The following is a 20,298-nucleotide window of genomic DNA, read 5'->3' on the forward strand; positions in this document are numbered from 1 at the left end:
GAATATCACTCCTGCTGAGCCCCTGTGGATACTGTGCTCATAAAGTCATTATCTGTGCCATTAGGAGGTTAACGGCAGAATGACAAAATGGAATGTGATCTGAAATATTAGTAACTTTGATTCAAACGTGCCAGATGCAAACTTTAAAAACTTTCTGTTACATTGAATAGCTAAGGTTCAGATTTTTAAACACACAGGGTACACCTTTGGTTCACTAAATCTCCAAGCAGCTTATGCAGGAGGATGCTGGACAAGACAGAAGGAAGTAAAACTATTTTTGCAACTTTTTGCAATCTTTCCCTGATATCTGCCCCTCATATTTACTGAACTTCTTTTATCTGAGAAAATACATCCCCTTTTATCTACTTTTTTCTGATCGGTGACCGTGACTGTCAACTGCATGCAGAAGTACAGCTGCAGATTTGGTAAACCAAATAGATAGGAAAATACAAAAACATCCTTAAACTGAGGGAATGTTTATCAGGAATTACTAAATTCCTGGGAAGGACACAGGCTGTTCCCATATATGGTCCTACCAAGGGGCATAATGGCTCACCCAGGTGAAACAGTGGTACCTCTAATACTATGCCACCTGGAGTAGAAACCCTCTTGAAGTCATCAATGACATTTTTGTTAAAAGAGCAGTTTGGAGCCTGACCTTGGCCTTATAAAAATTATTCATTCTCAAAACCATTGCAGCTTCAAGATTAATCCAATTCCAGTTCTTTTGTTAAAAAGAATATAAACAGCTGGAAGGAAACCATGTGTATTACTGAGGCACAACATTAATCTATATAAGCAAACTAATACAACGCTCTTTTGATATTCTAATGTAACACCAAATGCATGCTATATCCAGAAACTGAAAACTGCAGTAATTGAGCCAAATTATTTCAAAGTAGAATACTCACCATCCATCAAACGTGATAATGTGTGGATCAGTGAAAGAGTAGCAGTTCCCTGTTGGGAGGTCTTGAACTGTGACCTAGTTAAAATGAAATGCGTAATGAATACAGTCTACACAGCAGTTTTTCTTCATTACCACTCCTCACAAAACATTAGGAGCAAGATTCATGTGTCAAGTACAAACTAAAATCTGACTTCTAAAACATGATTGCAGGTGGGTGCAAAATAGGCTTCATTTTCAAGCAACTGCGTTTAATCACATGCAATATGGGAGTTCAAAGTGCTCCCATTCTACCCAATGTAGTGTGCTGGCTGGTGAAAAGAGCTTTTCTAATAAACTTTTTTTTGCTAAGAAGTAGATCATTCTATGAAATTATCAAGAGAGTAGAGTGCTCGTTAAATTGCACTAATTTTAATGCCTGAAGTGAGGTAGAAGGTATGCTGTAATTAGGTAGCATTAGCATATTTTAGCAATAGTCGCTGTCTGTCCCATAGTTTGACCTTAAATTTCCTGATACAGCACATGAATGGCTGATTTATATATTTGTTGTGCACATTATTGATTGGGTGCTAGTGGTGATGGCCCAAACTAGGCTGGTGGAGCTGTCTGCATTTGGCACCTGAACAAAAGAGGAAAGGATCTAACAGAACAATGATCTTCAGCATAAACCCATTGTTACTTGGACATAAACTGAACCATAGAGGAGACCTAAGAGTCCCAGTGACAAGCAAGAAGCAGATGTGTCTATAAAAAACAGAGATCAGGCAAATCCCTTTCAAGTCACAAATCTGAACGTTGGGCCACGCTGGGCCTGCACTGCCTCATTCATTTTGGCACTTTGTCAGGGCCACTATCTACTATCCAGTTCCCAGAAATGCAGAACTGGGGTATACAGTGATTTGCAGTATGAAGAGCTCCCAGTCACACTGATAGAAGTGATGAAGTGTTATGGTTTTCCTGTGTCCAGCCTGCCAGCCTTATTTCTTGGTCAGGGCTGTTAATTCCTTGCTTGCTTACTGCCCATGAGAAATCCAGAGGTGCAATTCAGTTAGTACTGCCACAGTCTGCAAAGCAAGTAAGGATATCTATATCCACTATATCCTTGTGCAACCTTTTAGTGATAAAGCAGAATTTAGCTTTTAGGAACAGTGGTGAAATTAAATAAATGAATAAGAGGGTGAAGATAGAAACACGGTAGCTGATAAAATTCCTCACCTGAGGAAATATGTCATTTGTATCTCAAAATGTCCCTTAACCATCACACAGAGACACTGCTTAGACACCCACAGGTGTCTGGCATCCCAGACTATTAAAGTGATTGTCTGGAGGAACGAAGGACTGAACAGCTTTTTGATCTGAAATCAATCGTATCATTTGTATTTACTGGAGTGAAGTAAAGAATTATCTCTGAATTTTCCCATTTTCTCCATGTCCACAACCTTCTCTGCTCTGCTTTTTTTCTTGCATGGTAGCAGCAAAGGATACAAGTCTTAGTCACAGGCAGCCTCATTTGCTGAAGAAATCATTTTTCTTTTCCCAAGTGTCTGAATTTGCCAGGATGTTCTGCCCACCATTTCCATTCCATTTTAAGATAAACAAAACATATTTGAAAAGTCTGAAGGACTAAATACTATGCGGACTTTAATGTATGGATTTCTCCTTGATGTGTTGCAGGAACAATTTTACATTAATGCCTCTAATTAAGTGCAAAGCAGCAGTGGGGAAATTGGGGAGGAGGGAAAGTAATGTTTATTATGTATCCATAGATCAAATTTTAACCGAGATAGATGGAATTTATTATTAAAATTGATTAATTCCATTTCACATTTGCTGCATTTTCATATTTTAATGGAAAGCATTCTTAAGTTACAAGAAAAAATACGAGTATGTGAGCACGCTACATTGAATTAGCTGCAATTTCTGCTCTAAGAATCCTTGAAAGTGTGAAAAAAGGCTGTGCTGGAGAAGAGGGAATAAGCACATGCAAGGCATTTCACATTTGAAGACAAAAATTCCTCTGGTCTCATTATCTTATCCTACCATGAGTAAATCCACCGGAATCAGGGCAGTGAACTTACAGATTTAACTGGGGGCTTATTTTCAGTTCTTTCAAATGCACCAGCTTGGACATGCCAGTGCTCTGAGAGTTTTAGCTGAGTCAAATCTACCTCCTTTCTCATTCCCCTGGGTTGTGGGATTATGGCTCTTGGAGCTCCCAGCTGTGGCTCTGAACAACTCCACGGAGAGTGAGCCAGCTCCTGCTCGTCACGCTCCTTGGCCAAGCTCCCTGTGGGGACGGTCTGCCTTGCCTCTGTGATTGATTCCCATTATCCTTCCTTTGGACATTCTGTGCAGGGATGAGTGAAAAAACGCAGTGGCTGTGTGTGTGGTGTCACGGTGATTCTTGGCACGGTCACAAATTGAACATGGCACTGCCAAGTCCCTTTCCTTCTTTCCACTTCCAAGGCAGTGCCTTTCCTCTGCTTTTCTGGGAGCTGTTCTCCAAACCATTGTCTGCTTGCGTGTATAAAATTCATCTGTTGGCCTACTGATGAGCTCACTGATAATGAAACCTAAATCTGTTGAAGCCAAAGGCTTCACTTAGTAGTTTTCATGGCATGTACAGAAGTTGTGTTGGTTTACAGCGGTCCCCAAATTTTTATGTGGTCAAGGTTTATCATTGCCTCATTTTATCTGCTACTACACCTTCAATTTAAATTTGACACATTATTCAAACTATTTTTGGACCCCACCTTTACATCCTTCGAAGCGTGAGCCCTCCAAAGCACATCTCTGTGTCCAACTGGCTCGGCTCTGATGTGGCTGATGCGGTTCCCATCCTGAGCAAAGTCGGTGACGGCTGTCACTGTTACTACAGCTGCTGCACAGCTGCCTTGTGAGCAGGGCGCCGGCACCAGATCCACCTGGCACGCTGAGAGGACAATGTTTGGGGGCCCCAGTAATTGGCTGTCTAAAGTGAACATGAGCACCGAGTCTGACAAGAGGTATCCAAACAATCACCCATTCCCATCCAACACAAATGTTTCACATTCCAAGACACGTGTTGAAACCAGATGGGTTTTTCATGAAGATGGTTATAATTGACTCAATCCAGCAACTCTTAGCATTTTACTCTCTTTCTTTTTTTCTTCTTTTTTTTTTTTTTTTTTCAATAGACAGAATACTGAAACACATTGATACTTTTTTCTTTAAACAGGTGTTAATATTTCTGGAATGAAAACCTTATCTTTAAGGACCCATGACCAGGAAATGAAGATGAGTTGTTCTTGTGACAAAGGAAGAGATGAATCTGTGCTTCTGGAAAACATCTTTCACTAGCTTTATTATAACAAGGTATGCACTGGGAGTTATTTAATTTAAGATATGGAGAATTTTTGATCTGAAAGGTAGGGTTTTCAAGTCAGCTCTTAGTGAACTTTATATTCATCACAGGAAGATAAGTGCATCGCATTTGGATAAGTAACAGATTTTCTCTTTTACTTTTATTTCGTTATGTTAGATTATTGTGCTTTACTATCCAATCTGTAAAATATCAAGGTCACGAGGATAAATTCACTAAAAATCTATGGAAATGCTATGAGTTATGATGATACTAGCTATTTAAGTATCTGTGATGGTGGTAAAGTGTTGGGCACTAAAAAAAGTCAATATGGGAATGGCAATTCAAATCATTCACACAGCTTTGCATGTTGTATTTTTCCCAAAGCAGGGCTCTTCTAGCAGCAGGGCTAGTAGTGTCCATTTCCACTGAGTCTTGATCCTCCATGCTAAGGTCCCAGGGAAAGGACAAAAGAAAAGACAAGATTTTTCTTAAAATGACTTTGTTATTGTTATTTGTGAGCACTGAATCATGATAGCACGGTCTGTATTTTGGATGATGTCTATCTGATCCTCAGGAAGTCATCCAACCATGAATTCTCTGGTGGGTAAAGAAAGAAATAGCCACCTTTCCAGCCTACCAGAATCCCACTACTGATTTCAGGGCTGCCAGAATTTGTGTTGAGCATTTACTTTTCTGTTCCAGACCAATAATTATCAGCAGATAAGAAGAGTTATAGAAATTGTGGCAATGGAATGAATCTGATATGAAAATAAGTGATTTCCATATAATTTTTCCAATTTGTTGAATTGCTTAATAATTTATAGGAGATGGCATTCAAGTGCATTAGGATGGTATATCAAATAAGATCAAATAATCAACATTTTATTCTTTATGGAAATGAACCATAAAGCCTACTTGAAATTAACCCTGTAGAAGTCTACAGGATCTGAACTAAAATCCTGCAACCATTAATAGCATATTATCTCTCATTCCCAATCCTAAAAGGATGCCTTACATCTTATAGAAAAATCCTGGCTCATTTTCAAGGTTCTTGATTCAATTAAATTGGAGGTTTCCATGAGGAATAGTTATTGCCATTACAGCCTTATGAGCTCTGCTTACAACCCAGAACAAAAGTTTAAAATCAAAGAAAATCATCTTGTCAAAATAGCAGTGATAAACTTAACAAAGGCTGAACTCCAGTTGCTCTGCTGTGTCTTGGTATTCATTATGATATTGTCTGAACTTAGATATTTCCGTGCTTGTAATTAGCTTTCTTATCACTTATTCCCTACATAATTAACAGAATGGTGTTGTTAGATGGATTCAGTCAGACAAGGAGGTTTTCTGTTAATTTACTCAGCACAAATGAATCTCAACTGAAATTGTTTTTGTTTTCAATTTATAACACTATGTCCAACATATGCTTTTCAAAAGCCCACAGCATTCTTTCAGATATACAAATGGACCCAACTGATAATAAAACCTGTGATTGTGCATGCACCCAGCAATATGTATTCATCCTTAAGTACATACAGATATACCATTTAACACCAGCTTAAGTGTGAAGTGTAGAAACATCTTCAGGGCGGAGTAATGAGAAGTTAGAGTTGGTCATTAGTTTAAGCTACAGAAATGTGTTGATTAAACTGATGGAAATTTGCCTTTTTAGTGACTAGCTCCTTCAAAGATTAGTTAATTGGTTGAGTTGTGTCTCTATCCCGGCAAGTCTTGGCAGCAACACATCATGCCCATTGACAACCTGAAAATCTGCTTCTGCAGATCCTGCCTCACCCCTTTGTCTCAATGAAATGCATATTATGGAACTGGAAAAGACTGTGGCAAGGGATCAAGCTCAGTCCAGTCTGTTATACTCAGAAATTACCTTGATTGTTTAAGTGACTGATTCTCATTTGATCCCTGTAGGTATGATCGTTGCTTGGAGTTCTCAGGGCTATCCCACCACACAGCAGCCTGCATTCTCAGCTAACTCCATATCATAGAAAATCTGTTCCCGTGAGCTCAGCAAATGTTTGCATGGTGGACTGGCATAGACTGTAAGCCAAGAGCAATATGGGGAAGGGAGCAGCACTGAGCCATGAAGAAATGCAAAGTACTCCATGTATGAGAGCCAACACAGCTGCTGGAACCATAAGGTACTGTTCAATTTAAGATCATTGTGTTACGATATTGTTTGAATAATTTCTTTTCTTTCTTTCTTTTTTTTTTTTTTTTGCCTGTGTATTTGGCTAAGGTTAGGAAAGAAAGGACAGGAATTCAGAAAGGGAATAATATCCACTCTGGCAATTTTTTATTTTTTTTGTTTTTAACCCAGATTTTTATACTTTAATCCTTTCTCTAAACATTTTTCTCTTGAACCATCTTTGGAAGAAAAATAAATCCCTTGTTAGAAAAATGGCTGGGTGTTTTATTTAGTGCAAATGGCAAGTTAAAATGTTCCCCTTGGTTAAGCATGATATTCCACCAGATTAACCTCGGAAAGCATATACTATTTAAAAGTGCAAGAGGATTTTCTAAAAGGCATTGTCAACGTTTCTAAGTAAAAAAAATACCTTTAGAAAGAGAGTAATATATTATCATAACAATGATTTTTTTCTTCTATATTGAGACAGACAGCAACTATAATCCAGAAGAAGAAAGGAAAAAGGCTTCAGTACACATTTAGTGAGTAATAAATCTGCAGGTGAACTTCTTATTGATAATTGATGATTTTTTTTTTAGCTGAGACCATTGCTTCTACAAAAACTTAAAATGGAATATTATACTTCTAGAATTTTAAAAAGTTCTTCTATTCACAGTTATTTCACCCATAAATCTCAGCAGGCTGTTGTTCACACTGCCACTACTCAGATATTTCTGATGTCAAAAGCCTGAGTGATATCATCATCTTTTATCTTGCAAATAGTTGGCTGATGGCTGATTGTGTGGATTTTATGGCCTCTGCCCTTCCTAGTTATTAAAGCCTTATAATATCTGTTAGATTTTGTTGTAACAGAAATGCAGGAAATAAGGTAATCACATTGATTCATAAGACTCACCCCGATCCTCAGTGCTGAGCCGTAATGTGATTTTACATGAATCGTTATGCCCAGAACAGGTAATGGGCACAGTGCTCAGGATGGTCAAAACGTGCTCCTTGCCATCTTCTGCAATTTGTAACGATTCTGGTAAAAACTGAAAATAAGAAAATCGTTTTTAGATCATCCTGACAGATTAATAAGGCAATATGGATATTTTTGAAATTTCGAACGTTTTTAATCGTGGGTCAAGATACTTGCTTTTAAAATAACAGTAATCTCCATAATAACAATAATCTTCAAAACAATCATCTTCAACTTTCCATAGGCAAAATTGTTGTTAAAATGTTTTAGTACTCTTTGAATTTAAAAAAATATATATCTTTCTGCTTATCATATGTACTGTGTAATTATTTCTCATTTCCTCATTTCAAAACAGGGTTTTATTAACACTGAAAATAGTCTACTACCATAGAATTTGTTCACGTTTAACATCCTTGGTTGACAGGAGCTCCTACTGCTGTGCACTGAGAGAAATACCTGCAGTATTCATAGCCTGAAGTGCAGCATTACCTCTTGATTATGTACTCTGTATTTGTACTCTGTTCCAAGTGCAAAGTGAGTGCATTTTTCACCCAACTCCTCTTCCCTGCTATGGCAGGAAGAAGGATTTCTCCATACATAATGTATTGCAGCTTCAGGGAGAGGAGCTCAGGCTGTGTGGTTCCTGCATGTCTGTTCTCCTGGGGCAGGAGCAGAAGCAGTAGTTGGGCCCAGGCAGAAATGAGGACTCCCATTCCCTGTGAAATTTGGATATTGACAAGAAAAAAACCCTGCAACTGTTCATAGAATTAAAGAATCACAGAATCGTTTGAATTGAAGGGACTTTTAAACACCATCTGATCCAGCTCCCCTGCCATGAACAGGGGCATCTACAGCTCCATCAGGTGCTCAGAGCCCTGTCCAGCCTGACTTTGAATGTCTCCAAGGACAGGGTATCCACCACCTCTCTAGACAACCTGTTCCAGTGCCTCACAGCCCTTAACTGTTCTTCCAGCATTACACAGAACAGGCTTCCAGATTTTCCAGATCCCATTTCCTCAAGTTGGGGTATTTAAATATTCAATTCTCCAGGACTGCCAGACTGACAGTCCCATCTTGGACAAGATCAGACCCAGACCTTGTACTGATTGTGACTTACCCTCAGCAATATGTTCTTTGTAATGCCTGGCTGTAAGGGGGCAGTAGATAAAATTCATATCTTTATTCATTTTGTTCTGATGTCGTTGGAATAAAATTCTGCAATTTGTAGGTGTGGCTTCCATTTATACATAACCACAGAGTACTTTGGGGCATGTTTACTAGCAGATGTAGTTGTGCACATTCTCTGTGCTTGCATTAGTGTCAACACCTGCACGCTGCTCTGATGAGTGCTTCAGGGCGTTTTGCAAACAGACTGAAAGCCCCACAGTTTATTACAACTTTTTCTCAAAGTGAACCTAAAAGCAACACTGGTTATGGCCAGTGTTTCTTTTTTATGTTTCTGTGCCTTGTTTTCCAGAGAGTGTCAGATACTATATAAATATTCCCCAGGAGTATGCTGGAGAAGTCAGTGAACCAGGGCCAATGGCATTACCTTAATCCCAGCGTAGAAACCTTTGCTCTGCTCAGGCAATGACCGCTGCTCATGAGTGTCCCTCGCAAATGCAGTCACAGTGCAGAAGACCTGCATTAAACAAACAGTGTCAACAGTGTTTGCTTTTGGTGAAAGAAAATAACTATGTATATTCCTGTTCGTCTGGGTTGTAGAGCTTCTTTTCTCTCTCTCTTTTTTTTTTTTTTTTTTTTTACTATTGAAAAACATTTTGGAGGCTTAGGTGTTGAAAATATTTATGCATAAGCTTTGAGATCTGAAAGATTTTTTGATGTCTATAATAAGCAAAGAAACATAGCTTCCATCTGAACAATTAATAACACTAAATATTAAAACACAATTTCTTTTTCAGTTATCTAAGCACCTTGTTAGGGTTTGAATATTAACTCATTTTAATTAGGGGGAGTTGCACTGTTTGTGGGTGTTATGGTCAAGTTTAGGACATTGGCCCTTGAGATCATTGAATCATAGAATTGTTTGAGTTGGAAGGATTTCTTAAAGGTGATCTAGTCCTGCTCCTCTGCAGTGAACAGAGACACCCACAGCTCTATCATGTGCTCAGAGCTCCATCCAGCCTGGCCTTGAGTGTCTCCAAGGATGGGATGTCCACTACCTTTCTCGGCAGCCTATTCCACTGTTTCTACTACCCATATTATAAGAAACTCCTTATATCTAGGCTAAATCTTCCATTTTAGTTTGAAACTATTTCTCCTTGTCTTATCACAACAGACCCTGCTAAAGAGTCTCTCTCCTTCTTTCTTACAGCCCCCCTTTAGATACCGAGAGGCTGCTACCTGGTCTCCCCAGAACCTTCTTCTTCTCCAGGCTGAACAGCCCCAGATCTTTCAACTTGTCCTCGTAGAGAAAGTGTTCCATCCCTTGGATTCGAGGCTTCACTGTTTTTAAATGTTTTTTAAAATTTAAATTAGTTTGACAGTCAGCCAGACTCAGAAACAACGTCAGCAACAGAAGAAGTTGCTTTTTTCTTACTGCAATAAAAAGATGATGCAGATGTACCTACGGGGTTTATAGTATAAAAATAATAAAATAATTTCCCCAAAACAACAACAAAAACAACCCCACCAAACACAATGTTCTGTGCCATGCCTTTTATGTCTGATTCCTAGCACAGTCACGCAACCTTTATCTTTGCTGAGCCCGTGCACCATCTGCCATCTTAATGTTTCATTGCTTTTACGAAACACAAACTGCTAACATCATTTCTAGGATCATAAGATTAAACTACAGAAATTTTCCTTAAAGCAAACTTACAGCAGGCTCTGAAACTGTAGCTCTCATTTTTTGGGGACCTTTTTTCTTGGAAATGGAATAAGAGCTTGTGTCACAGTAAATCAATACAAGTGGTCAGATGGCATATTTACAGTTGCTGTCTCACTGAAGCCTCGGGTGACCCATGAAGAAGCAGCAGACTGATGTGATTTACTTTCTGTGGTGAGGAGCTCCTTTGGACAGATTCTAAGGCTCTTCATGTTTCTCACTGGCCATCTCAGGCACTGCTTTCATGGCTGGAGCCAGCAAAACCAATGTAAAGCCAAAACATTTCCAGGTTCACATGACAGATCTTTAACAGGGTCTGTTGTGATAGGAAAAAGGGAAATAGTTTCAAAATAAAAGAGGGGAGATTTAGATGGGATATAAGGAAATAGTTTTTTATATTAAGGGCGGTGAGGCAGTAGCATAGGTTGCCCAGAGAGGGGTGGATGTCCCATCCCTGGAGGCACTCAAGGTCAGGCTGGATGGGGGTCTGAGCACCTGATGGAGCTGTGGATATTCCTGTTCATTGCAGAGGAGTAGAAGTAGATCACTTTAAGGATCCCTTCCAACTCTAATGATTCAGTGATTCTGTGATCCTGTGGACGGGTCTGCCCACTGCTCTGAAGTATTTCCTTCTCTGTTGAAAAAATCCCTCTTTGTTACCTCAAAGTTATGGTTGTCCTCCAAGCTGGAAAAAAGTGATGTAAGTCTCAGAAATGCCTTAAGGTTAGAATCCCTTAGATATCATGTTGTTAACCAGTTTGCCTCCAAAGGAGAGAGACGAGTGTTCTCCTTCAGGTAATCATAAAAAATAGCAAATATAAAATAATAATAAAAATTATAAAAATTATATATATATTTAAAAAAAAGAGAGAAGAACTCAGTAAGCAAATCCAACACACCCGCATTGCAGATGCTGTATTTACAGCTGCTGTGCTGTTTGTGCTTTTCTGCTTTTTACCCAGAATGTTCAAATGGAGTCGCCTTGCTGCACACACAGCTGTGCTGGTGGGGGGCATCTCCCAGAAACCCTTGGGCAATGGGTAGAACCAGCCCTATTTGCTGCACGTACTGTGTATTCTCACATTGCAGATGAGATTTGATAAAAAATCTGAATCAAAAATAGCTCTGTAAAGATGTGCTGAGATATTACTAGACTGTCAGCTCGTTCTAGCTCTACGTACTGGAATTGAGCAGAGCTTACCCAACTCTCAGTGTACAGACACCCATCACGAGCTACATTTCATTCCTGTCTTTCTGTCGCGCTTCTGCTTGTACTGCCTTTACCTCATGAGGTGCTCAACCAGCCCATGTGTTCATTGGCTGCAGAGCTACAGGTTGACAGTTTGTCACATCATTATTATGATAGTCACTGTGAGGGTTTTTTTTTTTTTTTGCCTTCAGCTAAACACTCATTTTTCTTCAGTTCAGTAATCAACTTCTTCTTTCTCCTCTTTCCCTTCTCCATCTACGAATGCTGCTTTTTTAAAGTAAAGAGATAAAAGCAGCACTGACAGCCACATGCTGATGGCCATGACATGTTAGGCAGTAGCTTTCCACAAACTCATCAGATCTGTTAAAAAAAATAATCAAATAATATTGTTTTTCAGCATCCCCTTTAAAGGGACAGAGTTTAAGGGTGCCTTTGATAACTTGATCCCTGCCAGCTGTAGGCTGTTCCTTCTCTGTATATCTTCCTATAGGGCAGAAAACTACTTATAGGCACAAATTCCTGCTAGAAATATGCCTTACTAGATAAGAAATGTCTTATTTCCCATGCTTTGGAGCAGGCTTATGCCTTTAAGTGGACTCAGGTTTCTTTCCACTTCATAGTGAATCCTGTGAGCTGCATACTCGCTGAGAAACAGAGTTCAGCCATTGATTTGGTGGAGGTCGGGTAGCTCTGGGAAATGATTTGGGAGAGTATTTTAATTCTGGAAGCTGTCATCATCTTTAGCAAATTTCTCCTTAACAACTTGCACATCATCATACTTTCTTCAAAGCTTCTTGAGTGTAAATTTCGCCCAAATTTGTTCTTTCTACTCATTTCAAACAGAAAAAGACCCTTACGTTTCACTCTTTTCCACATCTCTAATTAGTTTTGAATGCATTGCAGGAATCATCTATGGGAGCTTGAGCGTGTAGTGAGAGCATCTTCCCAGGGCAGTGACACTTGTCTCCAAAATGAGGAGAGCTGCCAGGTTGGAGTACTAGGAGTGGATGGAAGCACATTTCTGACCCAGACAGCCAGTCTTGTGAGAGGCGGGGGACCTGATGCTGCTCAGGTCAGTAATTAACATTGGCCATCTGTAGAGAGCTCTCTTCTCAACATGAGTGGTGAGCACTTGGGATACCTCTGCCCATTGACTGGACAGGGACGTCTGTGTGCTATCAGTACGGTACAGAAGACTGAGTAAATTTTCTCTATTAACTCCAGAACTGGAGCTGCACAGCCCATGTCAAAAGGCAGGCAAGGGGCTGCAAGGTAGAGCCTCTCATGCACACTGGGGGCTTGAAAGAGAAGGATTGGCAGGGAATTGATCTTGACAGGTGAAAGCGTATCTGGTGATGGCTTGAAAGGCCTCCAAATGTCCTATTCTGCTCAATTTAATGCCAATGGGCCAGGGCTGGAAGAGTGGTTCTATAGGGAGCAGCTGTGCTTCAGAGCCTGTAAGAGGAGAAAGGAGGAGCAGAGCTGAAGGTAAGTATTCCAGGGGAGCAGTGAGGTAGCTCCTCAGAAGCTCTGCTTGTTACTGCTTTACCCTCATTCCAAGCTCACCTGGAGCTCTGCTTCTGTGGAAATGCTCTTCACTCTCTGCCTGAAGTTTCAGAAGCAAATTTTAAGAGGAGGTGTAACCTACATAAAGGTAATTTTTCCTGTCTCTGTTGCTGTGCTAAGTCCAATGGCTGGGATTGGTTTCATATTTAAGCGCTGGGAAAATTCACTCCTTTTTTTGTCAAGTGTGAAAATTAACTCTGTTGTATATCAAGGTACTCATTTATGGTCTTTTGCTGGATTTTTGATGTGTTGCACATTTTTGATGTATTGCAGTGTCCTACAAAATGCCCAGTCTGTTTAAGTAAATATTTAAGTAAAAAAGCTTTTTTAGTTTATTGCCATCTTTGAAGGTTTTCAAGAAACCTGTTGATGTGTCACTGAGTGGCATGATTAGTAGGCATTTTGGAGATGGGTCAGTAGTTGGAGTAGATGATCTTTCCAACCTTAGAAGGTCTTTCCAACCTTAATGACTATATGATAGTTTATGTGTAGTGACAATTGCTCCTCATTGTATGAACTTCGAGATTGCTGCACTGAGCAAAACTGCACAGTTTTCTTCTAAACACCTTTCTTAGCATAACTCATTACTCACAGTGTGCCGCTATAATTTATAGATGGCTGTGCCTCAAGGAATTAAATGACCTCTCTCACCATCGCATAAATAAGGCTTCAGAATGCCAGGATTTTTGTATCACATGAAGTAGGCTTTTTTCAGTGCTCGAATAGAAACAGCGGCGTGTTATAGATTTATTTAAAACAGCAATAGTTTCATGAATGTTATACTGCTAACATTACTGTCTGAAATAACAAAACTGGAGCCAAAAGATGGAGGAGAAATGCACACCTGACAGCTATTAAAAAATAAGTGGCTGTTTAGTCAATGCAAATTCAGAAATGTTGGCTGGTAAATCTCTACTCTTCTCTGAGGTTTGACTGAGTGTTAAAATATATTGATTATATATGATTAACCCATTACCTGGGGACTTTCTGATAGATAAACTATAGCTTGAATATAAATCATTGTAAAAGTAATTTAAAAAAAAAAAAAAAAAAAAAAAAAAAGGAAAAATCCTTCCACTTATATCTTGTTTGCAACATCCTGGGCCCAAACCACATCTGTGCAGCAAAGTTTAGTTTTCGAGGTCTGCATCTCCCTATGGGTGGCATTACCATTCCCTCATGGTAGCCCTATCAGTGCTTATGGAGATACTTCAGGTTTACACCTCTGGAATGAAAGGGGCATCCAGCCCTTTATGACTGTTATCAGAAACCCTGGGTGAGATGGCAAATATGTACCTTTCTAAAATCTCTACTATCTAAAACTGAATTCCCAGCTTCAGCTGGGGCTTTGTTGTTTGGCTTTCAACGATGATTTATGGCTAAGTGTAATTAATCAAAAAGGCTGCAAAGTTTGTTTAGAAAGAATAACTAGATAAAAATTCTAGCAAGGCAAAGAACATTTTAACGTCACCAGACCAGCTAAATTAAACATGTGGCTTTCAGGAGAGGACAAGAAGGGCTTACCAAAAATTTAATATAATAAAAATGGTCTTATAAGGATTTGGTGATGAAACTAGTTAGTAGAACTATATTTTCTCTGAATCCCTCAGGATTGTTAAATCTAGATTTGAAGTGATTACACATGAAATTGCTTTGATGAAAATATCTCTTTGTAACACAAACTTGTCTTGAAAACTGGCATAATTTTCTGCATTGTGTTGTAGTATAAGGGAGGGCTGCATCCGTCAGATTCCGAACTCAGGAGGCATAATTATGAGGACGAATAAGAGAAAAACCTATCTAGATTGTGCCATGGTTATAAATGATTCATCTCTTCAAGAACTGCAAAAAGCTTATTCGTTAACTATCTTAAAGAGGAGCTGTGAAATGTCAAGACTATTTCCAACCTACTTTTAACACAAGGCCATTATCCCTGTTTATTCTTTCAGTTCATTGTAGCATCACTAATGGCTCTCTGCCTGTAAAAGTTATGAACCTAATTTAACTTTTAAAGTCTTTTTTAGTACCGTGAAAGGCCGTGAATTCATACACAAGTCAATTTTTTCCACATCTTGTATTGGCTTCAGCTTTGTTGTTGTTGTTGACGCTAGATCTGTGTTGCCATGTAAGCCATCAAATAACTTCTTAAAGATTGTTTTGTAATGAATTCTCTCTCAGCATACTATTGAACCACAAATTTGGAATCAGAGAGGCAGAACACCATGAAAAAGACCATAAAAATAAACCTCACTCTATTTTAAAATGTCCTGTCTTTCTCTTCTGTGAAAAGATGCTATTGTGTCTCTGGTCCATGAGTATAAAAATTACTGAGTGCATATAACTGCGTCTGTGTCTAGTGCAGATTCTTGCTGCTGCACAGTACAACAAACACTAAGATAGAACTGTCTCAGGCATGTGTTTCTATTACTTGTACCACTTTTATGATGTTCAGGCTGTCATGGATGTGTAATGTTACCATTAGAAAACAGTAAAATGGACGGCTTCAACAAACACCATGCAGTCCGAAGAAATATTATGTGTCCTAAATCCGGTAAAAATTATATAAGCCTGTTTGAAATCAAGTTTTCATTTTGATATTTTTTTTCACTTTAGATGTAAATGTAAGGAGTGAGGAGCAGCCCTAGAATACACCCAGCGGAGCTTTCAGATGGGATTTGACCCCGCAGAGAGCCGGACCACGCGTTGCTGCATTACTGTGTCTCCCAGCTGGAGATGTCTGCTGCTTATCTCCAGGTAGGAACACGTCTGCAGGGTGGTGTCCTGATGGATCTGCTCCTGTTTGCCCGGGGTGACCAGACGTGACCAGAGCACCGTGTAGCTCAGCCCCCAGCTGGGTGAGCTATAGGCACATTTCAGGTGGGCACGACCTCTCACGAGCTCAGAAGTTATCACTGGCTGTAAAGTCAGGCTTGGAAGTTTTTCTGAAAGGCAAAGCAGAAGGATTCAGGAGAAAACATTTTTAATATTAGAATCGCTCACTCAACAGGAAGATTTCAGTATAGCTAAATGTGAGAGAAATGCCACATTTATATTCTTGTGATTTGTTAATTAACTATGTAAACAAGACACTGTATTTCATATGAAGCTCAAAAGTAGCTATTTTGGTACTGATGCCCATTGCTATAATGTTAGACCTGGGATATTGTTTTTTTTAATTTTGCATTCAGAACATTATTGAAATGAAGCACACGGGTTAATACAAATTAATTATTTCAGCAAAGGCTGCCAGCTTTGCATTCCCAGAAGCAGAACCTTCTGACCTGAGTTTTTCAGTAAGTTACAGAAGAGATATGAGAACAAATGATGTTGCAGAATAGCATCCAACTCATATTACTGTGCTGTGAGAATCCTTTCCAGGCTGTGCTGGGACATAGCTAGGATGAGCTTGCTCAGTATAGTCTCACTCTCCCCAGAATAATTCTACTGCGCTAAAAATACAGTCTATTTCTATAGGCTTCAACAAAGGATGAACTTTGATAGTTTTTTTCCTCTTAAGGAGAAACAAAAAGATATTTAATGCTGTAGGGTGATGTTCTCTCATCTCCAGAGACTTGGACTCAAAAGGAACAAGAAGCTGGTGCAGGGGCTTTGAAAGGATATTTTAAGAAACTTTTTTTGAAGGAGTATAGAGAATATTATGGAAGCAGAAGGCAGTAAGACATGAGGCAGAATGGAGAACCGATATATTAACACTTGTCCATTGCTTAATGGATTTCAGACAGTGTGTCAACATCCCTCCAGAACTTCAGCTTTGGGTTCTTTCCATCCATTGCACCATATTCTGAAAGCATCCTTAAATCAAGAAGTTAAAGAATTACTGAAATATATGGGGAAAAATAAAATAAAATAGAAAGCTTCAATATCAGTGGTAGAAAGTCATTGCTTTGGAATAGAGTGCAAAGAAAAAACTATTTAATTTTCTTTTTATGAAAAATGCAGGTGGATTAATGTTATTGAATAGGCATGGATTGGCAGAAAGTTCAAAACTAATCACTGAAATGGTATTGGTAAAAAGTCTTCAAGTATAGGAGAAAGCTCAGCTTGTTCAACTGAAAGCTTACTGAAAAATGAAGGTTTTCAGGTAAAAAAAATCATTTCTGAGAAAGAATCATGAAAATTAAAGAGCAGCTTCATTTACTTTAATGCCAGTTTCTTTTTTTCAAAATAGTAAATTAATCTCACTTTCTTTAAGTCTTTTTTCTCTGTCGTCTTTTCTCCGTGTGCAAATGTTAAAATATTGATAAAGATAAGAACATAGTTATCTCTCTCTTTAGAATTTATTTAAACTTGATTTTTTTTTTCTAATTGAAAGGTGATAACCCTATTTTTTCAATGTGTCATGTCTCTGTCCAAAAAATGCTGAAGGGGATTTACAATGGTAATTTTTCCTCTTTGAGGAAGAACCATCATTTCTAACTAAATCTATATGCACCTGAACATGCTCTGAAGTTCAGAAGGCTTAACAGAGTGAGCAATTGCTTTCTGCTATTTCCTTTGTTTCCTAGCTATGGAACAGAGGTTAGATCCCTTGTAGTAGGCTGGAAATTATTTCTGATGAGAATAATTACATATATGTCATGAAAAAGATTTTTATTGGAATTTTTTTCCTCTCAGAATTTCAGAATTATCTTTCTGGGTGATACTGGGTTATTTAAGATAAGAACAAGGCTTAGAAACTGTTCTGCATACAATGCCTTGTTATAACCAAGATGCTTCCGCTCACTGGCTGAGCATCTTCAAGCCAAAATGGAGTGAAATACAGTAGGAAAGGTAACAAGTGATCTGTAACCACATAAGCTCTTCAGTAACACAAACCAGCTTCCATTGTGTGCTGGCAATAATACCTGTACCTCAGGAGCACCTTGGAATGTGGCTGATCTATTTTCTACATAGTCTGCATCTTACTGGGAGTGATGCTTGACTGCAGGGTCACTGAGATGTGTACTGCAGTACCAGGACTTTTGAATAGCAGCAAGAGTAACAGAGACAGTCCTAGTGATAAATATTTAATTGATCCTCACCTTCTGCACAGTAGCCCATGCATCCTTGAGTCGGCTGCAAGAGATAAACAAAGAACTTGATGCAGTTCCTGACAGTGATGGGTATCCGGAACAAGCAGCAGTCCTTGGTGCCTCCAAAGATCTGCCAGGTAGCACAGGCCATCAGGTGCTTGCTTTCACCTGGAGCAGGCAGGGATTCAGACCTCAGCGACAGCCACACCGGAGCTTGTGTCCCACACTTGTTCATCTGAGAATGTGCACAAAAGAAAAAGTTTGTCGGAAGCTGGTAGGACTCAATGGAGAGCCACCAAGGACTGTGATTGTAGGGAAGCAGCAGGAGGCCACAGTGCTCACGACATCCCAGCCATCACTTTAGAATCTTAGAATCATGAAGGTTGGAAGAGACCACTGAGAGCCCCAAGTCCAACCCTAACCCTAACCCCCACCATGCCTGCTAAACATGTCCCTCAGTGCTTTGTCTCCGTATTTCTTGAACATCTCCAGGGCTGGTGACTCCACTATTTCTTTTGGTATCTTGTTTCAGTATCTTGCCACTTTCTCTGAGAACAATTTATTTCTAATATCCAACCTCAACCTTCTCTGTTAAGGCTTAAGGCTATTATCTCCTGTCCTGAGAGTCCTCACTTCAGCTCAGCCCAGCTGCTGTTGCCCTGACAGCTCCTGCCCTACCTCCCAGGATGGCCCAAGCATGTCTTCGGGGCTAACCCTCTTCCTTGTCCTTGAAAGAAAACGGATACAAGTGATGTAAATTGCTCAAATTTTCTGGGGTTTTTGACCTTCCGTTTTCTATATTCTAATAGATTCAATCAAATCCACAGATAAGGTCCCTGAAGTCACTGAGTACTGCAACCAACCACAGCAGGAGGCTCGCGCATTGGAAAGGGCTGATCCTAAAATACTTAAAACTATGGCATTTTGGGTCATGGCTAGGAGAAGTTGTACCAAATGTACCTTTCTGATCTTACAGAGGGATGTTCAGGCATCTCAGATCTGATATGGGCTAAGGACATGTGATTACCCAAAGCTGTCTTTAATTTTACTACTTCAACAAGGAGTTTAGGCAAAATCCTCATCAGATAAAATATTCACAGTCAATCACAGTGCTGCCTTGTTACTCTGTACTGTTACCCATCATTCACCAGTATGCAAAGCAGAGTGATATTTGAGTTAAGGTTTGCAAATTAAAACCAAACACCAGCAATAATCAATTCTCATATATTAGTCACATTCCACAGAGAGAGTGTCTGCTGCAGCCGCTTTGCATTTCCTCAGCCCGCGGTAGGGAACAACGCTATATCTAATTGTTCAGCTTCAGCAACATGCTCCCTCCTGCTGTGGACATTTGGCTACACATCATGTTAGAAAAAAAAAAAAAAACAAAAAAACAACAAAAACCAACAAAAAAAAAAAAACACAAAAAAAGTCTAACATTTTTTCCTATTGGCCCAACCAGCTTTGCTGCTTCACTTAATTTTTTTTTTATTTATTTTATTTTTATGGTAACTGTGGGAGCAGATGAACTAGAAAGACCAGAAAACAAGCTCTTCCACCTGTTCCTTTCTATCTTGACCTGAGTAAGTGACTTCAACATGTAGGTAGGTATGGTGCCTCAGTTTCCCCACCAGCTGCCCGACCTTGGGCAACCCCTTGCTGCTGATGTGCCTTTGTTCCTTATCTCTAAAACAGTGGTATAAGGGGTTGTTGGAATGCTGATAGTGCTTCCCTGCAGCAGTACTGAGAAGACAAATTCATTAATGAGACTTGTATATCTACATATAGTGCTGCGGGCCATGTAGATAAATAGACAGATGCGAGTGCATTCTGGCTGCAAAATGCAATCTGTATCTAAAAGTGGGTCTGTGTCCCCTCTTAACACACAGGAAAAAAATACAACAACAAAAATCCCACTGAAATCAGAAGGCAGTGATTTTCTCCCTCTTTGTATTTTATCCTTGCCATAAGTCTGTGAGCTGTTTCAATGCTTGAGAAAGTATGGATTAGCCCTGCTGGAGCCAGCCTCCAGCATTGTGTGCAAGCTCTCCGATAAACCCCTGCTGTGATCCACAGCACCCTGGCTTTGTTCTGGCGAATCTCACGCTGAAACCATTTGAGTGAAATTGTTTATTATGTAATATGCACAAATGACAAGATGTGATGAACCCTTTTGACTGACTTTGTAACCAGGAAATGCAGACTGTGAGAAAACAGTTATTGGAACAAATTACATGATGCAGTGGCCAACAAAGAATTTTGGTATAGA

At 39.4% G+C, this 20,298-nt stretch overlaps 1 protein-coding gene and 1 long non-coding RNA gene across 4 annotated transcripts in view; one reads left to right on the forward strand and one right to left on the reverse strand.

Annotated features, from left to right (window-relative positions):
• LOC100542745 (von Willebrand factor D and EGF domain-containing protein-like) overlaps nt 1–20,298 on the reverse strand; it is a 164,803-nt gene that overhangs the window by 102,710 nt on the left and 41,795 nt on the right. For all 3 annotated transcript variants that reach the window (XM_085227788.1, XM_085227789.1, XM_085227787.1), the window contains exons 3-8: nt 18,039–18,264; nt 15,712–15,938; nt 8,925–9,014; nt 7,310–7,445; nt 3,661–3,878; nt 912–985 (exon numbers count right to left, since the gene is read on the reverse strand). In XM_085227788.1, the coding sequence (XP_085083914.1) occupies nt 912–985; nt 3,661–3,878; nt 7,310–7,445; nt 8,925–9,014; nt 15,712–15,938; nt 18,039–18,264 (971 nt within the window). The remainder of the gene's footprint in view (nt 1–911; nt 986–3,660; nt 3,879–7,309; nt 7,446–8,924; nt 9,015–15,711; nt 15,939–18,038; nt 18,265–20,298) is intronic.
• LOC146544020 (uncharacterized) lies at nt 3,884–15,741 on the forward strand. Its single transcript, XR_014884313.1, has 4 exons — nt 3,884–4,261; nt 6,177–6,406; nt 12,334–12,502; nt 15,610–15,741. It is a non-coding gene; the product is annotated as an uncharacterized LOC146544020 (long non-coding RNA).

Source organism: Meleagris gallopavo, chromosome 7 (genome assembly GCF_905368555.1).
Source record: "Meleagris gallopavo chromosome 7, MGAL_WU_HG_1.1, whole genome shotgun sequence".
NCBI classification, from domain to species: Eukaryota; Metazoa; Chordata; class Aves; order Galliformes; family Phasianidae; genus Meleagris; species Meleagris gallopavo.